The 18,468-nt window shown below is 37.2% G+C and overlaps 1 protein-coding gene across 2 annotated transcripts in view; it reads left to right on the top strand.

The window, feature by feature from the left end:
* The window catches only part of LOC136828819 (YEATS domain-containing protein 2-like), a 39,346-nt gene extending 21,569 nt beyond the window's left edge, over positions 1-17,777 (top strand). For both annotated transcript variants that reach the window (XM_067087059.1, XM_067087060.1), the window contains 6 exons: positions 132-2,217; positions 3,757-3,937; positions 7,662-7,803; positions 8,740-8,922; positions 14,401-14,567; positions 17,152-17,777. In XM_067087059.1, the coding sequence (XP_066943160.1) occupies positions 132-2,217; positions 3,757-3,937; positions 7,662-7,803; positions 8,740-8,922; positions 14,401-14,567; positions 17,152-17,355 (2,963 nt within the window). In that variant the 3' untranslated portion in view covers positions 17,356-17,777. The remainder of the gene's footprint in view (positions 1-131; positions 2,218-3,756; positions 3,938-7,661; positions 7,804-8,739; positions 8,923-14,400; positions 14,568-17,151) is intronic.
* The last annotated feature ends 691 nt before the right edge of the window (positions 17,778-18,468 follow it).

Genomic DNA, 18,468 nt, shown 5'->3' with positions numbered 1-18,468 from the left:
GGTATTAGGGTTTATGGTTTCAAAGGTATATGTCAAACTGGTTTGTTACGAAGTATTGCAAACTTCAGATATGTTATTTACCTTCACTTGCTGTATTACTTTGGAAGTCCTTAAAATGTTACTCATTTCAGGTAAAGAAAATTGGTATGATGTCTGGGTCTATGAGTTATCATCATTTGGAGAATCAAAGGCATCACTTGGAGAATCAAAGGAAATCTGTGAAGAGTTGACTTTGAAAGATGAGGAAATCCCTGCTAAGCTGGAAAGAGAACTCAAGAGTGGTACAGTATCATCTAGGGTTGACCAAAACATAACAGTATATCATGGTGGAGAAATACCTCCAGCTGTAACCAGTGCTAGTGTAAAAATTGTGAAGGAAGAAAATGTTACTACAGATAAGTGCATGATTGTTGAAAACTGTAAAAGTACAATTAGTGGTGTAGAGAACTCTTCTTTTGTTAAGATAACTGTCAGTGAAAAGACAAATGTAGCTGAAAATTACTCTCCAAATAAATTAATCAATATCAAGAGAGAAAATAAGTGTGACTCTGTACCTAGTATTCAGATTGTTAATGACAGTGTAGTGAAATCTGAAAGTGTTAATCCAGACAGCAATGCTGTACCAGTTAAAGAAGAGACATCACCATCCAAACCTTCTGTTAGTAATGGCATTCAAAGTAAGATGTGTAAAATTCATGTCCGACAGCCTGATGGCAGGCTTGTCCCGTATTTCATTCCTGCTCATATGTATTCTTTAGCAGTAAAGATTGCAAACATGAGATCCAGTGATACCAGTAAAATTAAAGTTGAGACTGGTGAAGGAGAACATAGTGTCCCAAAATCCTCTCCTCAGGCAGAAGTTGCTGTGAATCATGTTGTACATGATGCATCTGGAAACATTTCAAAAACTGTTAGTCTGCTTGCTGTACCAGAAAGTGGCACAAACAAGAATGTCAGGGACATGGCTGGGAGAAGTCAAACAGATGAAACTTCAGACAAGAATAGCATTACTTATGCCAGTACATTAACACCAAGTAAAATTAAAGCTGCTCCTCTTGTGGTGAAGACAGTTGATGCTGATATAAGGAATAATCAGAGTTCTGGAGTCAAGATTCTAAATTTTTCTCATAAGAATCTTACAAAAGTAAGTCCAGTACCTGATAGGGATTCATCTGTAAGTAACGCTCAAAAACTAACCCATGCAGTGCAGTCAAAACCAATACTTATGAAATCTGGGAATCTGTCTCAAAGTGCCTTGTTGCAGCTGTTATCTAAAGTTGGAATTAAAGATGGTAATAATGCCAAGCAGCAGTTGTTATCAAGGAGTGGTATTAAAGGTATTAATCTTGCATCTCTGCAAAAAGCACAAGGACAGTTAATTACAGCTAAAGTTCCACAGGGTACTAAATGTAATATTCAAATCATGCCAGTTAAAATCTTACAGGACAAGCAGAAACCCAAATCACAGGAAGGGGTTTTATCAAATGCATCACTTTCAGCAAGGTTAACTTCTCAGTTAGGCCAACCGTCAAATCTAAAATTCGTTACTAATGATGGTCAGTTGATATCATCAGGAAGTTTACCAAAAGGAACAATAATCAGTGCTTCCACAAAAGGAAATGCAACCATTAAGCCATCTCCTATGAAAAACACCATTTTTACTGTTCGTACATCAGATTTAAAGGGGATGACTGCAAATTTGAAAGATAGAGCAAGTATCATGATGCCAGATGGAAGAATTTTAGCAAAGCTATCAACAGGAGTGCAAGGTGTATCCTCTCAAGGAAGTAATGTTACATCAAAAATAAGTGTTGTGCAGTGTAGTAGCACAACAGGAAAAGGAAGACAAGTTCAGATATCACCGCTTGTTATCGGAAGAGTAAGTGATAATAAAGTGAAGAATTTGCAGACTTCAGCGTTGCCATCTGAAAATGACCACATACCATTAGCAGGTGTGACAGTCCTTGCCAGTGATAGTGTAGTCACACCCTTAGCATCAACAAAGATTCAGTCTTTTAAGCCTAAGAATGTAGCATCTGTGTCTGCTAAAATTGTAAAAACTTTTCCTGATAAATATACAAGTATTCTGCCTGTGAAATATGATACAGGTGCAAATGCAGTTTTTTCAGAAGTGTGTGATCGTCCTAGTGAAGTGGCAAATAATATACTGGGAGAGCAAGAATTAGGGGATCAGGATTTGTGGGAAGAAAAGGCAAGGTATGTTCATTCATCAGAAAGTGTTGTAATGTGAATGATATTTGCATTTTTATATAAGTAACTTACCAAATAATTACATAGCTATAGTTTCTACTTTAAGCGGCAGCTCAAAATTTGAAATTCGCTGTAGCGCTCTTTTGTTTTGGGTGTAGGTATACTGCCCCGCCCACTTTTGGGGAAGAGTAGGTACAACGTAGCTAAAGAGCTCAATTTGTTTCTGCCGGCTAACGACTGAACACCAGTTATTAGCAGCTCTTGATTCATTTTCGCCGGATGGTCGGAGATTGTCTTTGGTGAAGTACTCTTTGCTTTTGGTAGCGCAGGTATTTAGCTTAGCTAGAATTCTGGATCATATCTTCGCTTGTGACTTGCCTAATCGGACTTTTGACCTATTATGTCTGACTCTAGTTTGTCTAGCATTAGGTATTGCACAAAGGCTGCAAAACTAGACTCACTTCTGCAAAATATGACTCACATACAGTATGTGGTTCTTGTAGGGAGCAAATTTGCTCTCCTGAGCTTAATTTTGAAGAATGTAAGGACTGGGATAAGGGGAGGAGGGAGACTTTACAGACTCACTTAGACAAGTTACAGCATGACCGTCTGAGAAAAGCTACAGCTAGGGCTGAAGCTAAGGCTTCCGCTAGTACAGTTCATTCTCCAGGAGTTGATATTGATGTTATGCCTATCCCTTCAACACCTGTGACAGCTTTTTCTCCCATTTCCAGTCCTCCAGCTTTTCCTGTCACTCCATTACCTAGCTCTCATTCTGCTGAACCCAATGTCTGCCAGCTTAGAAGCATAGGTAGATCAAAAATTTAATTTACTTGTTAATAGTGTTTCCCAGATCAGGAATTCTGTGAAGGTCCTGATGGACAAATTTAATAGTGTTGTGTTGAGTGCAGTGTCAGTGGAAGGGGGTGGCTGCTCAACCTGCCAATGCTCCTAGATCAAGGTTCCTGCTAAACTACCCTTCCTCTCCTGGGAGGAAGTAAACTGGCAGTCCAAGGGAGGTCGGTGGGGTTTGCCCACGAGCAGTCGTCACCTCATCCGAGCCTTTTGTCCGCCAATCCCAGGCTGTGGAAGAACGCCATTGGAAAGGCGTTCGAATGGACATCCATGCCCTATCATCAAGTGATTCGGACTCTCCCAAGTCCAAGAAGCGCAGTGGCTGTTTTGTGAAAGTTTCTAGACCATCCATTTGTTAGCTGTTTCTCCATGTCTAATCATCTTGAAAATCTGATATATTAATTGGTTTTTCCTTTAAACAGGTGTGGAGGCACAAGAAAATGCGTATGAAGCATAAGAATTCTTTAAACTTGTGTATTGTTTATTTATAGGTATTTTGTACAATTAAACTAATGTGGGGACCATTTCCAAATATTTGTAAAGGAAGCAAAGAAAATGCCTGTATTTATTTAAAATTTATTTGTATAGTTTAGTTAAAGCAAATGTGCATATGTTCAATGAACTTTAGAAATTATAAAGATAGCATAATCATGTATCTAAATATAGCAGACTTATATCTTATCTTTTCAGGAAATTAGTAGCCATTTCTAAGTCCTGCAGCTCAGCAGAGTCATGTGTATCATTATGGGTCCATGCTCTTCCTCTGGTATCATCACCTACAACTGGGTCTACGAAATCATTATTTCCTTACCGTGCGACATCACAGGAGGATTTCTTGAACTGGCCTCTCGGCAAACAAAGAGCCTCTGAAGTAAGGAATTTATCCATTTTATTTGTGATAATTTTTTGCTTCTGTATTAGATAATGCATGTTTTCTCTTTATAAGTTTAATGGTGCTAAATGCACTGTGATAGAAAAGTCGTATAAGATATTGATTCGTGAAGGAAAATATGCTTCATGGACCTGGAGAAAGGCATTGGCTTGGGTAAACAATATTCCACCATTTGAGTAACGCATTGACCACTAGTGTAGTAAGGCTGCTAGTAGCATTACTTAAAAAAAAGAGCTTATATTCCTGTGAGTGCTAGTGTATTTATGCCACAAGTACATGAAATAATAGACAGCTGTCTTCAGACAAGCCTTATTTTGCTTACCAAGAATAAATGGAAGTTGTAAATAATGGTTCTGCTCAGAATTCATATGAACTTGTACAGTGAAAAAGAATAGATTACTGAGAAATGGTTAAAGGAAAACTGGGACAGCAATCCAAAGTTTTTGAAGTGGGAGAAGACTGATTTATTAAGAGATTATCCACAGAGACCATGGGGAACCAGATGTGCATGCATCATCCTACTGGGAATTGCAGGTTTTCTCCTTTTCTTTGTATAGATTTGGATAGTGCCTGGGGTTTCTCCTAGACACACAAGCAGGGTTTATGTAAAAGGAAATGGCTTATATAGAAAAACTTAATTTTGTTTTATAAAAAATTTAGTATTACATCGATTATTACAGCAACACATTTTTTTACATCGATTATTACAGCAACACATTTTTGATAGCATAGCATTGATTGCCCTCAAAGTGGTTGCCCCTCTGGTTCTGTGATGGGCTCCAAAAGACAGACCAACTAATATAAAGACGCCTCTTATAGCTGGTCTAGGCCAGAATAATGCCTGTTGGTGAAGTGATGTAGTAGACATGGACTCTAGGATGGAAGCTCTTTATCTTCTGTACAGCAATTACTTGGAAGATTGATATTCACCCTTTCACAGCTGTGGCAACAGTGCACAGGTTGGCCAGGCCTTTGCCATGATATCGCAACTATCTGCCAAAAAAGTTCAATACATAATCTTGATGCTTTGTGCTAAATTACGAATTTTGTTGTGACCATTGGGCTGGTTAGAACGTTGACAACAAAGAAATACCTGAAATGCAGTTATGCCTCGGTTCACGAACTTAATTCGTTTGAGGACGCAGTTCATGACCCAAAAAGTTCGCCACCTGAATCAATTTTTCTCATTTAAAATAATGTAAATACAAGTAATTTGTTCAAACCTCAGAAACACTGATTTTTTCAAGTTTTTCTATGTTTTTCTGGGACAAAGAATATAGACTTAAAATAACTTTAATTATACACAAATACAGTAGTGCACTGAGATAATAAACCGTGTTATATCCTACTTACGGATGTATTGGTGCAAAATGGAAATACTGATTTGAGGGTTTCTGCCTCCAGATCGAGCGCTGAACTGTTTTTCCAAATCAGGCGCTCTTAGTGGGTACTGCTCGCTTACCAGCATCCCTTCAGTTATTGTTACAGTTTCTTTATCAATTTAAATTGTTTTCATCTCTAAAAATTTTGCTAAAGCTTTTACTGTCCTACAGTTTATATTAATAAACAGCTGTTTAGCGATATTAGTTACCGTAACTATCACACATGTAATAAGAGTTGCATTACAGTTGTCTTTTAAAAACTTGCTTATTTTCAATGTAATTCCATAAATAAAAATCAAATACATTTTTATTCATCCATTGTGCGCAGAAGGTGTTAAGAAATTATGCCACTAACTTCAAGCAACAGGTGTTGTAGCTGTGGCTAAAGAAATGAATAATGAGCAGATTCCAAAACATGTATTTCATTTAATTAGTGTGTGTATAAATCAAGTAGTTGCAATTTTTAAACCCAGATTTGATCATTTGCAAAAGAAACATCTCTGAATAAAGTTTCATTTGGCAGTTATAGACAGTAATATATTGGTAAAATGCAATCAGCTGATGATTTTAAGAAGGTAAACAAAACCAGAATGCAAATGGCACATGATCGCTCTGTTCATATTTTGTAATACGATAATATGACAGTAGTACATGCAACATGAAAAAATATAGTAAAACAGCAGTTTTATTAAAATTCATTATTCTCAACTTTTACAAATTGTATTATTCAACTTTTGCTGCATTTCATTGACTGCTATACTTGAGATGATGCTCCATCCACCACTAAAAAAATTGGGACGCTTTCAATGGACCCTTTTGGGGGATGTTTGTGTGTTCGCAGCCTGAAGCACGGTTTGCGAATCAGAACAAAAATTTTCAAACATCTGGTTTGTAATCCGATTGTTCTTGAACAGAACTGTTCGTTAACTGAGGTACCACTGTACGACTCAGGAATTTGTGTACTGGAAACCTGTTAAAATCTACAGGTGTATACAGCAGTACTGTATTTCACTACCTTATTTTGTATAGAGAATAAAAACTGCTATACTGTATTGTTCACATGCTGCAGATGCATTTTCTCTTTACCAAAGTATGAACATTGGTCAGTTATTGTCCAATATTAAATTGAAAAATTGAGAAGACTCAGTATGAGATTAACTCAAATGATGCAGCCCTCCTTTTTAACAAGACATGTTTAAGAGAGGGTCTACTCCTTTTTATTATTATTATTATTTAACTTTTGTAGATAAAATAATGGAGAAAGAAAGATGCAGATGGGGTGGGCATGTCCTTCACACAACCCTTGGGAGAATAGTGCACAAGTGTCAGTGATGCCCCTGTGAGCACCAGAGGAGTTGGGACCCAGACATACTTGGATGAGCACTGTAAGAAGGGACACTAGAGATGAATGGATATTTGTGGAAGATAAAGCAAAAGTAAGACACACACATGGCAGAATTGTAGAGGCCCTTTGCATGTTATGGTGTTGGGGGCAGTGATAATGAATCTCTTTAAATCTTAGACAAAAATGGAGGCAATGATAATGAATCTCTTCAAATCATAGAGGAAGATGGCAAGAAGTAATGATTTCCAGACACTTTCTTCTCTTACTAAGTGAGATCAGGTGTCTTACTGTTGAATGACCACAGAAGGATCAGTTGGACATAGTAACGTGGATAAACAAGGCTTTGTCCCTTCATTTGGACATATTCTCTGTTTTTCACAATTCATAGCAATTGGGGGCGTTCAGGATTTAGTCACTTCTGTATATGGCAAGTATACCCTCTGCTATGTTTTAGTTATCATGTCGCTACAACCTACAAATGCAGAACCCTTTTATTTTACTGTATTCCTAGGATTTTGATTCCACATGTGTGACTCCTTGACCGACCCAAAGTGTCTTCATTTTGAAGACCTTTTGTTCTGATCAATAATTTGGAGTTATTTGCAGGTGCCTAGTCCTCCCTCCTTAATTACGGGTTTGGCTTATGTAATTCATGTGTTCGTGACCAGATTTGTAAATTTATTAAATTTTTTTTTAAACTCATTATTCACATGTCTATCTTCCCACCCCTATTGTTTTATGCTGCTACAGTCAAGACTGCATGGGAAGGAAGGTTCATATTTACCTGTAACTTATGGCTGAGGCAACCAGCCAGCAGTTGATCACTTAATTATTTTTTACAAATTGATTGTCTATAATTTGTGAAGATTAGGGATAAGAAGGACATACATGATGGGTTTATTATTTTAAAACCAGTTTGTATTAAAAATCTATTTTGTTTCATGTGAATACAGTTATTGAATTCTAATTATTACAGTTTCAAAGAAGTCGTGAAGTCCGAAGATGGTTAGAAAAGTGTGAGGTTGATGGCAAAAATAGATGGACTGTTCGTAATATTGTTGGCTGGGCTAGAAGATATGGTTATACACCTATACCATACAGGGAATTGCTTCTTACAGGTTTGTACATTAAAGATGAAAATCTGATGCACTCTTTTCATTGTTTTGCTAATGTGCAAGTTAATACTATATTTAGGTGAATGCAGTTTTATTGGTACTTGCATTTTCTGTTAAGGTAGATTTCATTTACTAATACAGTATATACAGAGGTTATATGAAGTGGAAGAAATTCACAATATGTATGCTAGTAAGATTGTACATATGAACATATAGGTGATTTGAAACCAAGTACAGGTATTTGTTCCTGACAGGTATCTGTAGGTGGAGTCCTATCCTCATTAGTGACAGGTCAACTTTTACAAGTCCGATTACCTTGCGGGAGCCCCGCTTCCCTTTTCCTGTCTCAACTGCAAAACGTTTAAATTTTATGAAAGGCAGTTGAGAGTGGGGAAAAGGGTAGTGGGGTTCCTGCAAGATACTCAGATTTGTAAAATGTATAACCTGTTTAACCTATTTTCATAAAACCCATCTGTCATATACAAAGTAACCCACATCCCAACCCCTCATTCGTGCTGGGTCATATCATATGTTTTATGCTATGATAATTAATTTTTTCAATCAAAATTTATTTTTTAATATAAATCTATAACCTATTTGTAATTCTTCTTTGTCCTATTTCACATATCAGCTGTCAAAAGGGTAATTACACAAAGAATGAAACTAACTGGTGGAAACTGAGATCCAATGAATCTGATAGCAATTATGCACAACTTACCTGCTTTGGTGTTGACTCTCTTTGTCTTCCTTTAAAGAAGTTCTTTTTGGGGGGAACATTTTGTAACAAATGAAATGTGCACTATAAGTTAGGGGATTGTATTAGAAGGAAAGTTTTTAGGAAATTTTCTTAAGTTTTTTGTACTGAGTATTTGTGGAAATTTATTTTCTTGGAAACTGAAATGAAAATGATAACCTGTTCATGAAATCATTTCTTTTCAGATGGTTTTGTAAGGAGAGACAGTCATCACAATTTAGATATAACTCAAAATACTCTAAGTAATGTAGAAAATTTTAGTGATGGAGCCTCTCATCAGTGGTTGAGATCTCAAGATTCAGCGGCTCAAGACGTTGATATTGTGACAGCTGATGATACTTTTAAAGGAAGGACAAGAAAACTTTCAGGTAAGCCTCGTAATCTTTGTAAATGCAAGATCTAACTTTATATTAGTTTAAGATGCTGAAATTCCAGTTTCATTATCTATGCGGTAGCTACATTTTTCTCTCTTTCTAGGTCCCATGGAATGTTTGTGTTGTAATGATAATGTAATAATAATAATAATAATCCTTATTGCAGCTCAGGGCCATATACATGGAATATACAAATACAATACAGTAATACTTCGATCTTAAACGATTCGAGTTGGACGAATTCACACACACACAAACTTTTCACTGGAACCTAACTAATGGGCATACGCAATTTTTTCACAGACACACGAAATTCTCGAGAAACCCTGCAGAAGTGGGTGTTTAATTTTTGAAGTAATTTACAAGTTTTCATGCTTTTATGTGTAAAATCTGTATGAAAAATGCATTTCATTCTTTTTGTGTAAAATCTGTATGAAAAAATGCATTTCATGCTTCTATGTGTAAAATCTGTATGAAAAATGCATTTGATGTTTTAATGTGCAAAATCTCTATGAAAAAAAATGTAAATTTCTATGAAAATGCATTTCATGTGTAAAATCGGTATCGAAAATGTATTATTTTATTTTTGTACATGCATAAAAATGCACATTCACTTAGTGTACTTTTACAAGATGTGATACCCATTTGCTTACTGCACTTTTCAAAGATGATACCCTGCAGAAAATGCTTGTTTAATGTTTGAAGTACATTTATAAAAATGCTTTTAACTGTAAAATCGATATTTTTATATTTATATTTCTGTACATAAATATCATACAAGTATTATGTCCATTTGCAAAGTCTTTGTCACAAGGACTTTACATGACCTTGAGATGAGGTTGGTCAGTCGCGCTCATTTGATAAAATGAATTCTTTAAAGTAATATCAGAGATGTAACTAAGAGTTGTATAAGTGTTATTCTTTGAAAATTACTATGTTCACCTTGGAGAAAAGTGCTGGTGCAATCTGTATGCGCATGTAATTACAGCACGTTCAGTTGGTGTACTTTTATAAGATGTGATACCCTGCATTTTTCAAAGATGATACCCCTGTAGAAAGTGTGTATAATTTTTAAGTTTTCGTGTTTTTAGGTGTAAAATCAGAATGGAAAATTTGTATTTATATATTTGCGCATAAATACGATACAAAAGCAGTACAGTTACTTTATTACAGTATCTCTCTCTCTCTCTCTCTCTCTCTCTCTCTCTCTCTCTCTCTCTCTCTCTCTCTCTCTCTCTCTCTCTCTCTCTCTCTCTCTCTCATTCGTAGTTAGCGCTCAAACATATGTTTACAACTTATTATTCTCTGTACGTCATTACCTGTACAGTATATAATTTTAAATTGATTGAATTTTACCTGTACTGTACTACCTTCTACGAACATTATGTACATGTTTTCGATGTTTTATGGAATTGTACTTTTGTTGACTGTGACGTTTTGCCTAGTGACGCAAAAAGAAAACGGCTTTTTTTCTCTAAGTGACAAAGAAAACGGCATCCCATGAATTAGGGTAACATTAGTATACGACGCACCTACTGTAAATGCGCTATTATGAAACTGCAGTACTCAATTTTTATGTCAACCATTTACTGTATTCCTTTTTGAAGGGTAATAAGCTAAATTTTAAATAAAATGACACTAACTTTAGTTCATTTAAAAGTTAGCTTAATACTTTGGGAGCATGATTAGGGTCATATTTAGTACTTAAACTCTGGAAATAAACATTTATTAGCATTTTTAAAGACCATGCCAAACTTACGCGAAAATTCACCTTGCACTAGGGGCTCCGGAACCTAACCTCGCGTAATTTCGAGGTATGACTGTACACACAATGTAGATACATAAGGTAACATAATAAAAATAAGTATTGGCAGTATCCACACAGTTGCTGAAGAAGTAGAAAAAATAGAATTCATAATAATGGTAATGACAGTAATTATACGGAGAATAATAGAAAAAAAATTAAAAATTATAATAATAAAAAAATACAGATTGCAGACGATTAATTTCCATCTGGGAACCTTAGGTAGTTACAGAAGTCAGGTCCAGCAGGCTAAATACGAATAATGAAAATGTACTAAAAATAACAGGAAACGTGGAAATATAATAATAATAATAATAGTATACTTCGGGTATAGGCCCTCTTTCAAACATGTTTTGTTGAATATGATGGCAGGCTTGGTTGCATTAATCTTGTAGATTATTCGTTCAACTCTTCTAATTAGTCTTTTTTCTTCTTCAGTAACAGAATTAAGTAAAATGCCAAAGTTCATTGCAGAGGTTTTATTTATAAAAATATCAAAAGTCTAAGGTAATGGAAATTCCGAGGGCGGGGTCCAAAAATGAGTGCAGCGGTCATCAGTGCTTCTGGGATCGTGGGTATCGCGACATGTTTTGGAAGGCCTTCTTCCTTCTTCAGGCGGGAGCTGAATGAATTGGTGGCTGTGGTCTCGCTTTTTTATGTCAGCGATCAGCGGGGGCCGCTGGTTACGGTCTGCTTTTTGGTTGGTCGAGAGAGTGTTGATTTTTGATTGGCCAAGAGAGCGCTGACGTCACTGGGCATGGTCTTCTCCCATTGGTTGGCGGTTTCTCGGCCTTAATCTCAGAGCGTAGTGGTTGCTCTGCGATGCCCTATGGTTTGTAAGACGTGCCCTGTTGAGGGGTGCATTTATAGCTTCATTAAGGTCACGTCCTCCATCAGGGGGCTCGTCAGGAGGGTCTCTTTCGTTGCTGCTGTTCTCAATGTCTTGCTGGGATGTTCTGATAGTTACGTGTAACTCACCTAGGATCATACAGTAATGATCAAAATTATTGTTCTTTTCCCCAGGGCATATAAACATTAATTATTAGGATCTTAGAGTATCCTACTGTCACTTGAAGCCCCAGCAATCTGTCATTCCTATAGGTCAATACATTCACCATATTGTCTAGCGATTTGTGTCACAGGAAAGAAAGGCTGCCTTTTGGGCGACCGGCTATGATGTGATCTGTAACTTGCATCGATGAGGTCGAGAAAGCTCTAAAGTCTTCATGCACTGAATCGCAGATAGCAAGGTCGTGAGGCCAGAGGAGCGTTTCTTGTAATGCAATGATGCCTTTGAAGTTTTTGCAGAACATGTTTAAGGGAAGAATGTTCCGCTTGAGGCCATAAATATTCCAAGAGATTATATCTAGTGTATCCATGGCAACTCACGAAGATGGGAAATGAATGAGTTGTTCATTTGAGTGGATGGGGGGCTGACCAGCAGGGGTCGGCATTCATTCGGCTTGGGAGGATGGCTGGCACTTGTGGTAGAAGGTGAGGCTGCGACTGAACCCCTACTTGGGGTGTCAGTAAGTTCCCTGGGGGAGGTTGGTCGCGGATTAGGTTGTATCTTGAGACCGAAATTCTCACCTTTAAGAACATCAAGGTGGTGAAATAGGCAGGTAATCCTGTAGGCCACTTTATGTTTAATTTTTCATGGGAGATAAGAGGGTCGGAGCCCATGAGAAACTTGACTCTCTCTACTATGGCGTCTAGCTTCACCGATGAGCATAAATTGTGAATCACAACGTGACACCTCCTCTCAGGTTTCGGGCGAGGTGGTTCATGAATGTTGGGCTTCAGTTCAGCGGACAATCAAGATGTTCTTTTCTTTTTTCTTGTTTGTGTCTGCCAGCCACCAATCCCTTCATGATCAATCACATCTTCATCCACGACATGGGGTTGGGGGGGAGAGATAGAGTCAGAAGACTCACGAGGGCTGGTGATCGTCGCTGAAGATCTATCTTCCACTGGAGGCATTGTGGAGGGAGAGGAGGTTGGGGGTTCGCCGGTCTTCTCCGATAGGTCTACAGGTGATGTGGGCGCTTCATCCGAGGGAGAGGGAGCCAATAGGCTTTGAGAAGTCGAAACTTGAAAATTTCGAAGGCACTCATTGATGCAGAACGTAGATTAATGTATCTGCAATTACACAACACTGACCGGCTTACATGCCAGGTATTACATAGAGACACTGCTAACACATTGCCTTCTATGAGAGGCATAATCACCAAGAGCGAAAAACCCTTCTTTTTTGGTAAACAACGTAAGAGAGACCTCCAACACGTCCGCCCCCCACACACATGGTATACATAATACTAGTATGGTATTCTTTTGATGTGTTCAGCAACTCCCTACATGAAAGAGATCTTCAGTCTTCCTGTATGAGTAATCCACCACAAGGGAGTTGTCATGCTCAACATGTCATATTTGATGCTCTGTTGTTTTATGATTCATACGAGTATGAGTTGCACTTATTCTTGTCTTCCTTTCTTTTCAGCACTAACCAGTTATTTGCTCTGTAGCTACTGCTAAACTACAAACTTATAAAACCTCCACCAAAAACAATACCAAATAATGAAATAGAGTAAGTTTATGCTAAAAAATATAGACTGGAATGAAGAAAATGCTACAAAAGAGCTAAATTCTCAGGATGAATAGGTAGAAAAGTTAGTTTCACCTTATGAGCTGGTGATTCAGGAAGACAGTACTGGCAACTGATGAATATAGGGTTAATAACTTTTTCATTTTCTTAGAGTTCCAAAGTAAGAATGGGTTGAAGTAAATTATTTGTTTTCAGTGTGTGTGTGTGTGTGTCATGATGATAGGGAATTTCAGACTGAATCAAATCTTCAGTGTGCCATGTCTCCCAGTACATTGTTTATCATGGAATTCAATCTTTTCTCATTTCTTACCATCTGAATTAGAACTGTGGCTGTTGTCTCCTCTTTAGTCACCATATTCCGTCCATATATTTCTCCCTCTGTCTCCCAGTTGCTTTCCTTCCTTTGATTGATCCTGCCTGAAGCAAACTCTGCAAACCTTACCTTCTCAGCACAATTCCCAAAAGTTGCCTTCACCTTATGTTTATCTGCATTTCCCCCTTTCATGTGCAGTCTTTCTAAAACTTGCCCCTTCATATGTCTCCTTCCTCTGCTTTGGCCTAACCAAGAAATGAGATCAGGTATGCTGAACCTCCAGTCAGTTCAAGACTTTCCTCTCCTCCCACTAAAGGTGAGTCTATCCTCTCGTTAAGACCTGGGTTTGTTCTGCGTACGAACAAATGACAAATTTTTAATTAATTTGTCTTTTTGATAGCTAACAAACCTACGGTCTTAATGTACATTGCCCACCTCTTGCCACCCCTCAAATGGTTTCCCAGGGCTGGAAGAAACTGAATGCGTCACAGCACTCTCAGGGTAAGGGAGGTTGGCTGATGCCTCCTCTCTCATCCGATTGGCTAAACCCCATTGCCACCAATGCCTTGTTCTACAATTTTATATGTTTTTTACCGGTTTCCCGTTGGCACTAGAAGATTTATCCTCACATTGAGACTGTAGGTTTGTTAGCTATGAAAAATACAAATTAATAAAAAAATTTGTCATTTTTTAGTTTATGTTAATTATTCATCATTATTTCTGTATTTTATATTTTTAAAATTTATTTTCCAGCATCGCCTTCAAAAAGTGCATCAGAAATTGTTCCATGGACTGACTTGGATAAGGTCAGTGGATGTGAGTGGATTGGACGAAGGGCCTCTGAACTCCGCATTAGTCTTCCAATGGAAGAGATTCTTCCAGGATATAGGGTCGATGCTGGTAGAGCTGTTGCATGGCAGGTCAGCTTCTTTTAATATTTTTCGTTTTCTGTTGGAATTACCATCACTTAATTGTAGTAGTTTTTGTCAGTTGACCAGATAAATCCAATTGGAGGCATTAATAAGGAATCCATAAATAATTGTAATAAAATGTATCCACTTATTTATAAAGCCCATGAGTGGCTTTGCTACCCTTTGTAAAAAACTGTAAAAAATCCATGTGTTTCTGAAGGACTGCAGCCCATGTTAGGATTGAGGGGAAATGAGGAAGTAGACAAATATACAAAAAAATATTGCTTGCTATAGTATATATCAAGTAGCCTCCACAATGTCAAGTAATTCAGGTTAGTGGCAGGAGAAATGGGCTTCCCTTCTCCTAACCAACAATAAGAAATATAAAACCATAAGAAGTATCATAAGTTATTGGCCATTTTCCTTCCAAATATAGGAGTGAAATTGTTTTATGCCAGTTGAGGATTGATCTTATTCGCCTAATCCATCAAGACATTGTAGAACGAGGAAGTGCCCTAGATTGTGCTCATTGTTGATAGTCCTCTGTCAGTTGAGCACATCCTGGTGCTCTTTTTCCAGATATATTTTTATTACTTTACTGTCATTTTGGATAACCATTTTATTTCTCTTTGTGAATGGTCTGTTTTATTCTGTTTTTCATTTTTGCTATTATTGTTAACATGGCCTACTTCAGAGCTGTCTCTCATGTATTCATGTTAATGTTTTAAAGGTAGAGTCTGTTTATACTGTAACATTAGCACACTTATAGTTAGACTCATTGATCTTCATTGTGTAACAGATTTCACTTCCTTAGCAACATCAGCTACTTTGATGGCCTGTTTGTATTTGTCAAAGTGGAAATTGTTTGTTTGGTCACCCCATAGTTCTTTGCCAGGTCAACCACTTGGACACAACTTTCATGTTTTTCTGTTATTTCCTTTTGAATCTATAGATTTTTTCTCACTTTGCCTTGCTGTTATGTCTACCCTTCTTAGGAACAATGCTGACTTTCATGCAGTACAATTAGAGTACTGTACTTAACACTCAATTAAGAAAGAGCACACTTAAACAAAATTTCTCAGAGGTGTGCACTAAGCGAGACTCACACATAGACTGAACTCTCCCATTGTTTCAGCTGGGAACCACACTCACAATTTTCTTAATCCTGTGCGTTTTCTAGCCAGTCATCTGCCTTTTGCTACTGACCTTGCTGCAAAAATTTGGATAGCAGAAATTGTTGACTGAGCTGCAATGTCACTCTTTATTCATGCTCTTAATATTTATTCTTGGAATATTGAGGGTGAGTTTATCGAAGTTTGGATATTGCTGCTGTACATTCAGAGGGCAATGAACTGTAGAGAAGGTTTGACCAGTCTTATCCTGTCCACACAACACTTCAGAAGACCCTTCATGAAGGACAGTTTTCTACTGGCTCAGAAGAATATCACTTAGAGCAAATGAAAAGGATGTTGTATGGTGGAGTCTGACAAACGGAAGTCAAAACTGTTTAGTGAAGCCTCACAAGTCAAAACTGTTTAGTGAAGCCTCACAAGTCAAAACTGTTTAGTGAAGCCTCACAAGCAAAAGTTAGAATTCTCTTTTTAAACATACAGTACTTGGATATCAGCATAGTGCAATGAATGGAGCCTCTCTCCAAACCACCTGTGTCTGTTTTCGGCACCAAAAATCGCCGATTTCTGCTTATCGGTATTGGGTATTGGCACTGATGCATACCTAACAGAGGCGTCGATAACTGAAAATCGGCGCTTTTCGGCGCTGATAACCCCCGAAAATCGCCAAAAAAAAAACGCCGAAATCGCCAATTTTCGGTTAGTGGCGATTTTCAGTTATCATCACACCCTCAGAAACGGAACCCCGCCAATAACCGGGGACTGCCTTTACAGGTAGTTTATGGCTCTTATCTTTAATGCTAGTCAGGCTTGACGACCCTAATCATCTTCACCTAAGTAGAGGTCCAGCTATAAGTTATGGGGTCGTTATTAAACAGATACAGAAAATGTACGGTAGAATTTTTTTTTTTTAATAAAAACCCATAACTTATCCTTAGTTTGGTGCCTCCTTGCTCTGCATTCCAAAGAGTTAGCTGGTTTGGCGGCTAGAGACTTATTTTACTTACTGTAAGGCCACAGCAGTTACGTGGCCAGACAGAAGTGTTTCCTTTCTTATAAAAAGGTTTGTCTGAGACGCATTTGTAAGAAACAAAATGGTTTTAGGGTATAGGTTTGCATTAAGAAATCAATTTAACTTTGTATTTTTGAAAAAAAAAATATATTTCATATGTGTTAGAGTCCTTATATCTCCTTGTTGCTCATCTTGATATGTTGTTAGTAACGTTAAGTCTGTTACAGGTTACATCACTATATGCCGTGTAACAAGAAATTTATTTGTATATTTGTCATCATGAAAGGATATGTGTCGAACATTCCCATAATAGGAATTACCTGGTGTTGGTCATCAACACAGTCCCTGCAAGCAGAAGAATTCTGTCATTTGTACTTTTATGGAAATTCTTGCCTTCAAACTAACTTTTGTTATTGGATAAATGCATTGTTAATGCTTATCATTTTTACAGGCAGCACTTTCTTTTATGGAAGACTTACTGAGGTCATCATACTGCCAGGCTTGGGAAGAGAAATCATCGGACCCCAACGTAGTTCCTCCTAAATCTATTAGTTTTAGTCATGTTAGAGGTGCTTTGATAAATACAAGACCAGAATTTGATCTTTTTACTAATGAAGGCTTAGGGGCTGTCACCAAAGAAACAGAAACTACTTAAATTTCATAAGATTTTTTTTCTTAATTTGAAATAGTTCCTCTGCCATTAATTGTGATAAAACTCTTATGCCATCCTCAATAATTACTTTTGTCTAAAGAATACCACAAAATACTCTATATCACTAATGTATTTAATTGTAAACCATACTATTTCTATTGTTAGCTTTCCTGGTCATAGTTGTGATGGGTTCAGTCATTTTTTTATCCATTTGGTTATAGTTTTATTATAATGATGGTTATAAATAATAATTTATATAATTGTAGTGAATTGGGTCAACACTTATTTTTGCTTATCGTTATGTGAGTGTTCTTTTTTATATATTAAATTGGCTTTATTTTTTCTAAATAATCATGCAGTTTTACAAGTAGAATACAAATGAAGGCAGTTAATGGAAATTTTAATTAAAAGCACATTTGACTAAATTATTCGTTATATATATCCATTTTGCTGTTACAATTCCATTTCAGCCACCGACTCCGTGTTCTTATTATATAAGAAATATTCCAGTTGATATAAATTGGAAACCTGTTACTGTACTGTGACTTAAGTCATTTAAAAGTTAGTTGATCTAGCAAACTTAAGTTAGGTGAGATGTTACTCACCAGGAGCAGCCTTTTCTCACTCACAGAAAGTTCTCACTTCTTTACTTGGCTCACTTATAAATGGGCTTTAGTGAGTGTTCTTTCACTGACTATGTAAGTTTTAACCCTTCCTTCAGTTTAGTTTTCGTTGGTGAATGTAAAAAGTAATAGAATATATTATTGCAGTAACTCCCAGAACACCTGAATTCGCCCTTAATCCCACTAGCCCGAAAAACTCTCAATTACCCATCCACTATTGGGAATTTTAACAGCCAGCTTTACCAAGGCTGCAGGTAAAATCTTGTCACTTGAGCTACCATAACCCATAACAGACGGTTGGCAACGCTGACGCAGGTGTGCGCCGACACTCCCATTTTCGTCAATTGCTTTTTGTTCGCACTGCTTGAAGGTTGTTTCCTTCTGCAGTGTGAGGTTTTAATCCTATTGCCCGACTTCTCTTTGTATTTTGGACCTCTGGTGATGACCTGGATTGTATTTACCGGTTTCTTCTCCTGGTTTTTCTGGATATCTT

The sequence above is a fragment of the Macrobrachium rosenbergii genome, chromosome 43 (assembly GCF_040412425.1).
Source record: "Macrobrachium rosenbergii isolate ZJJX-2024 chromosome 43, ASM4041242v1, whole genome shotgun sequence".
Classification (NCBI taxonomy): domain Eukaryota; kingdom Metazoa; phylum Arthropoda; class Malacostraca; order Decapoda; family Palaemonidae; genus Macrobrachium; species Macrobrachium rosenbergii.
Note: the sequence above shows the minus strand (reverse complement) of the source record. Positions and strands in the feature narration are given on the sequence as shown.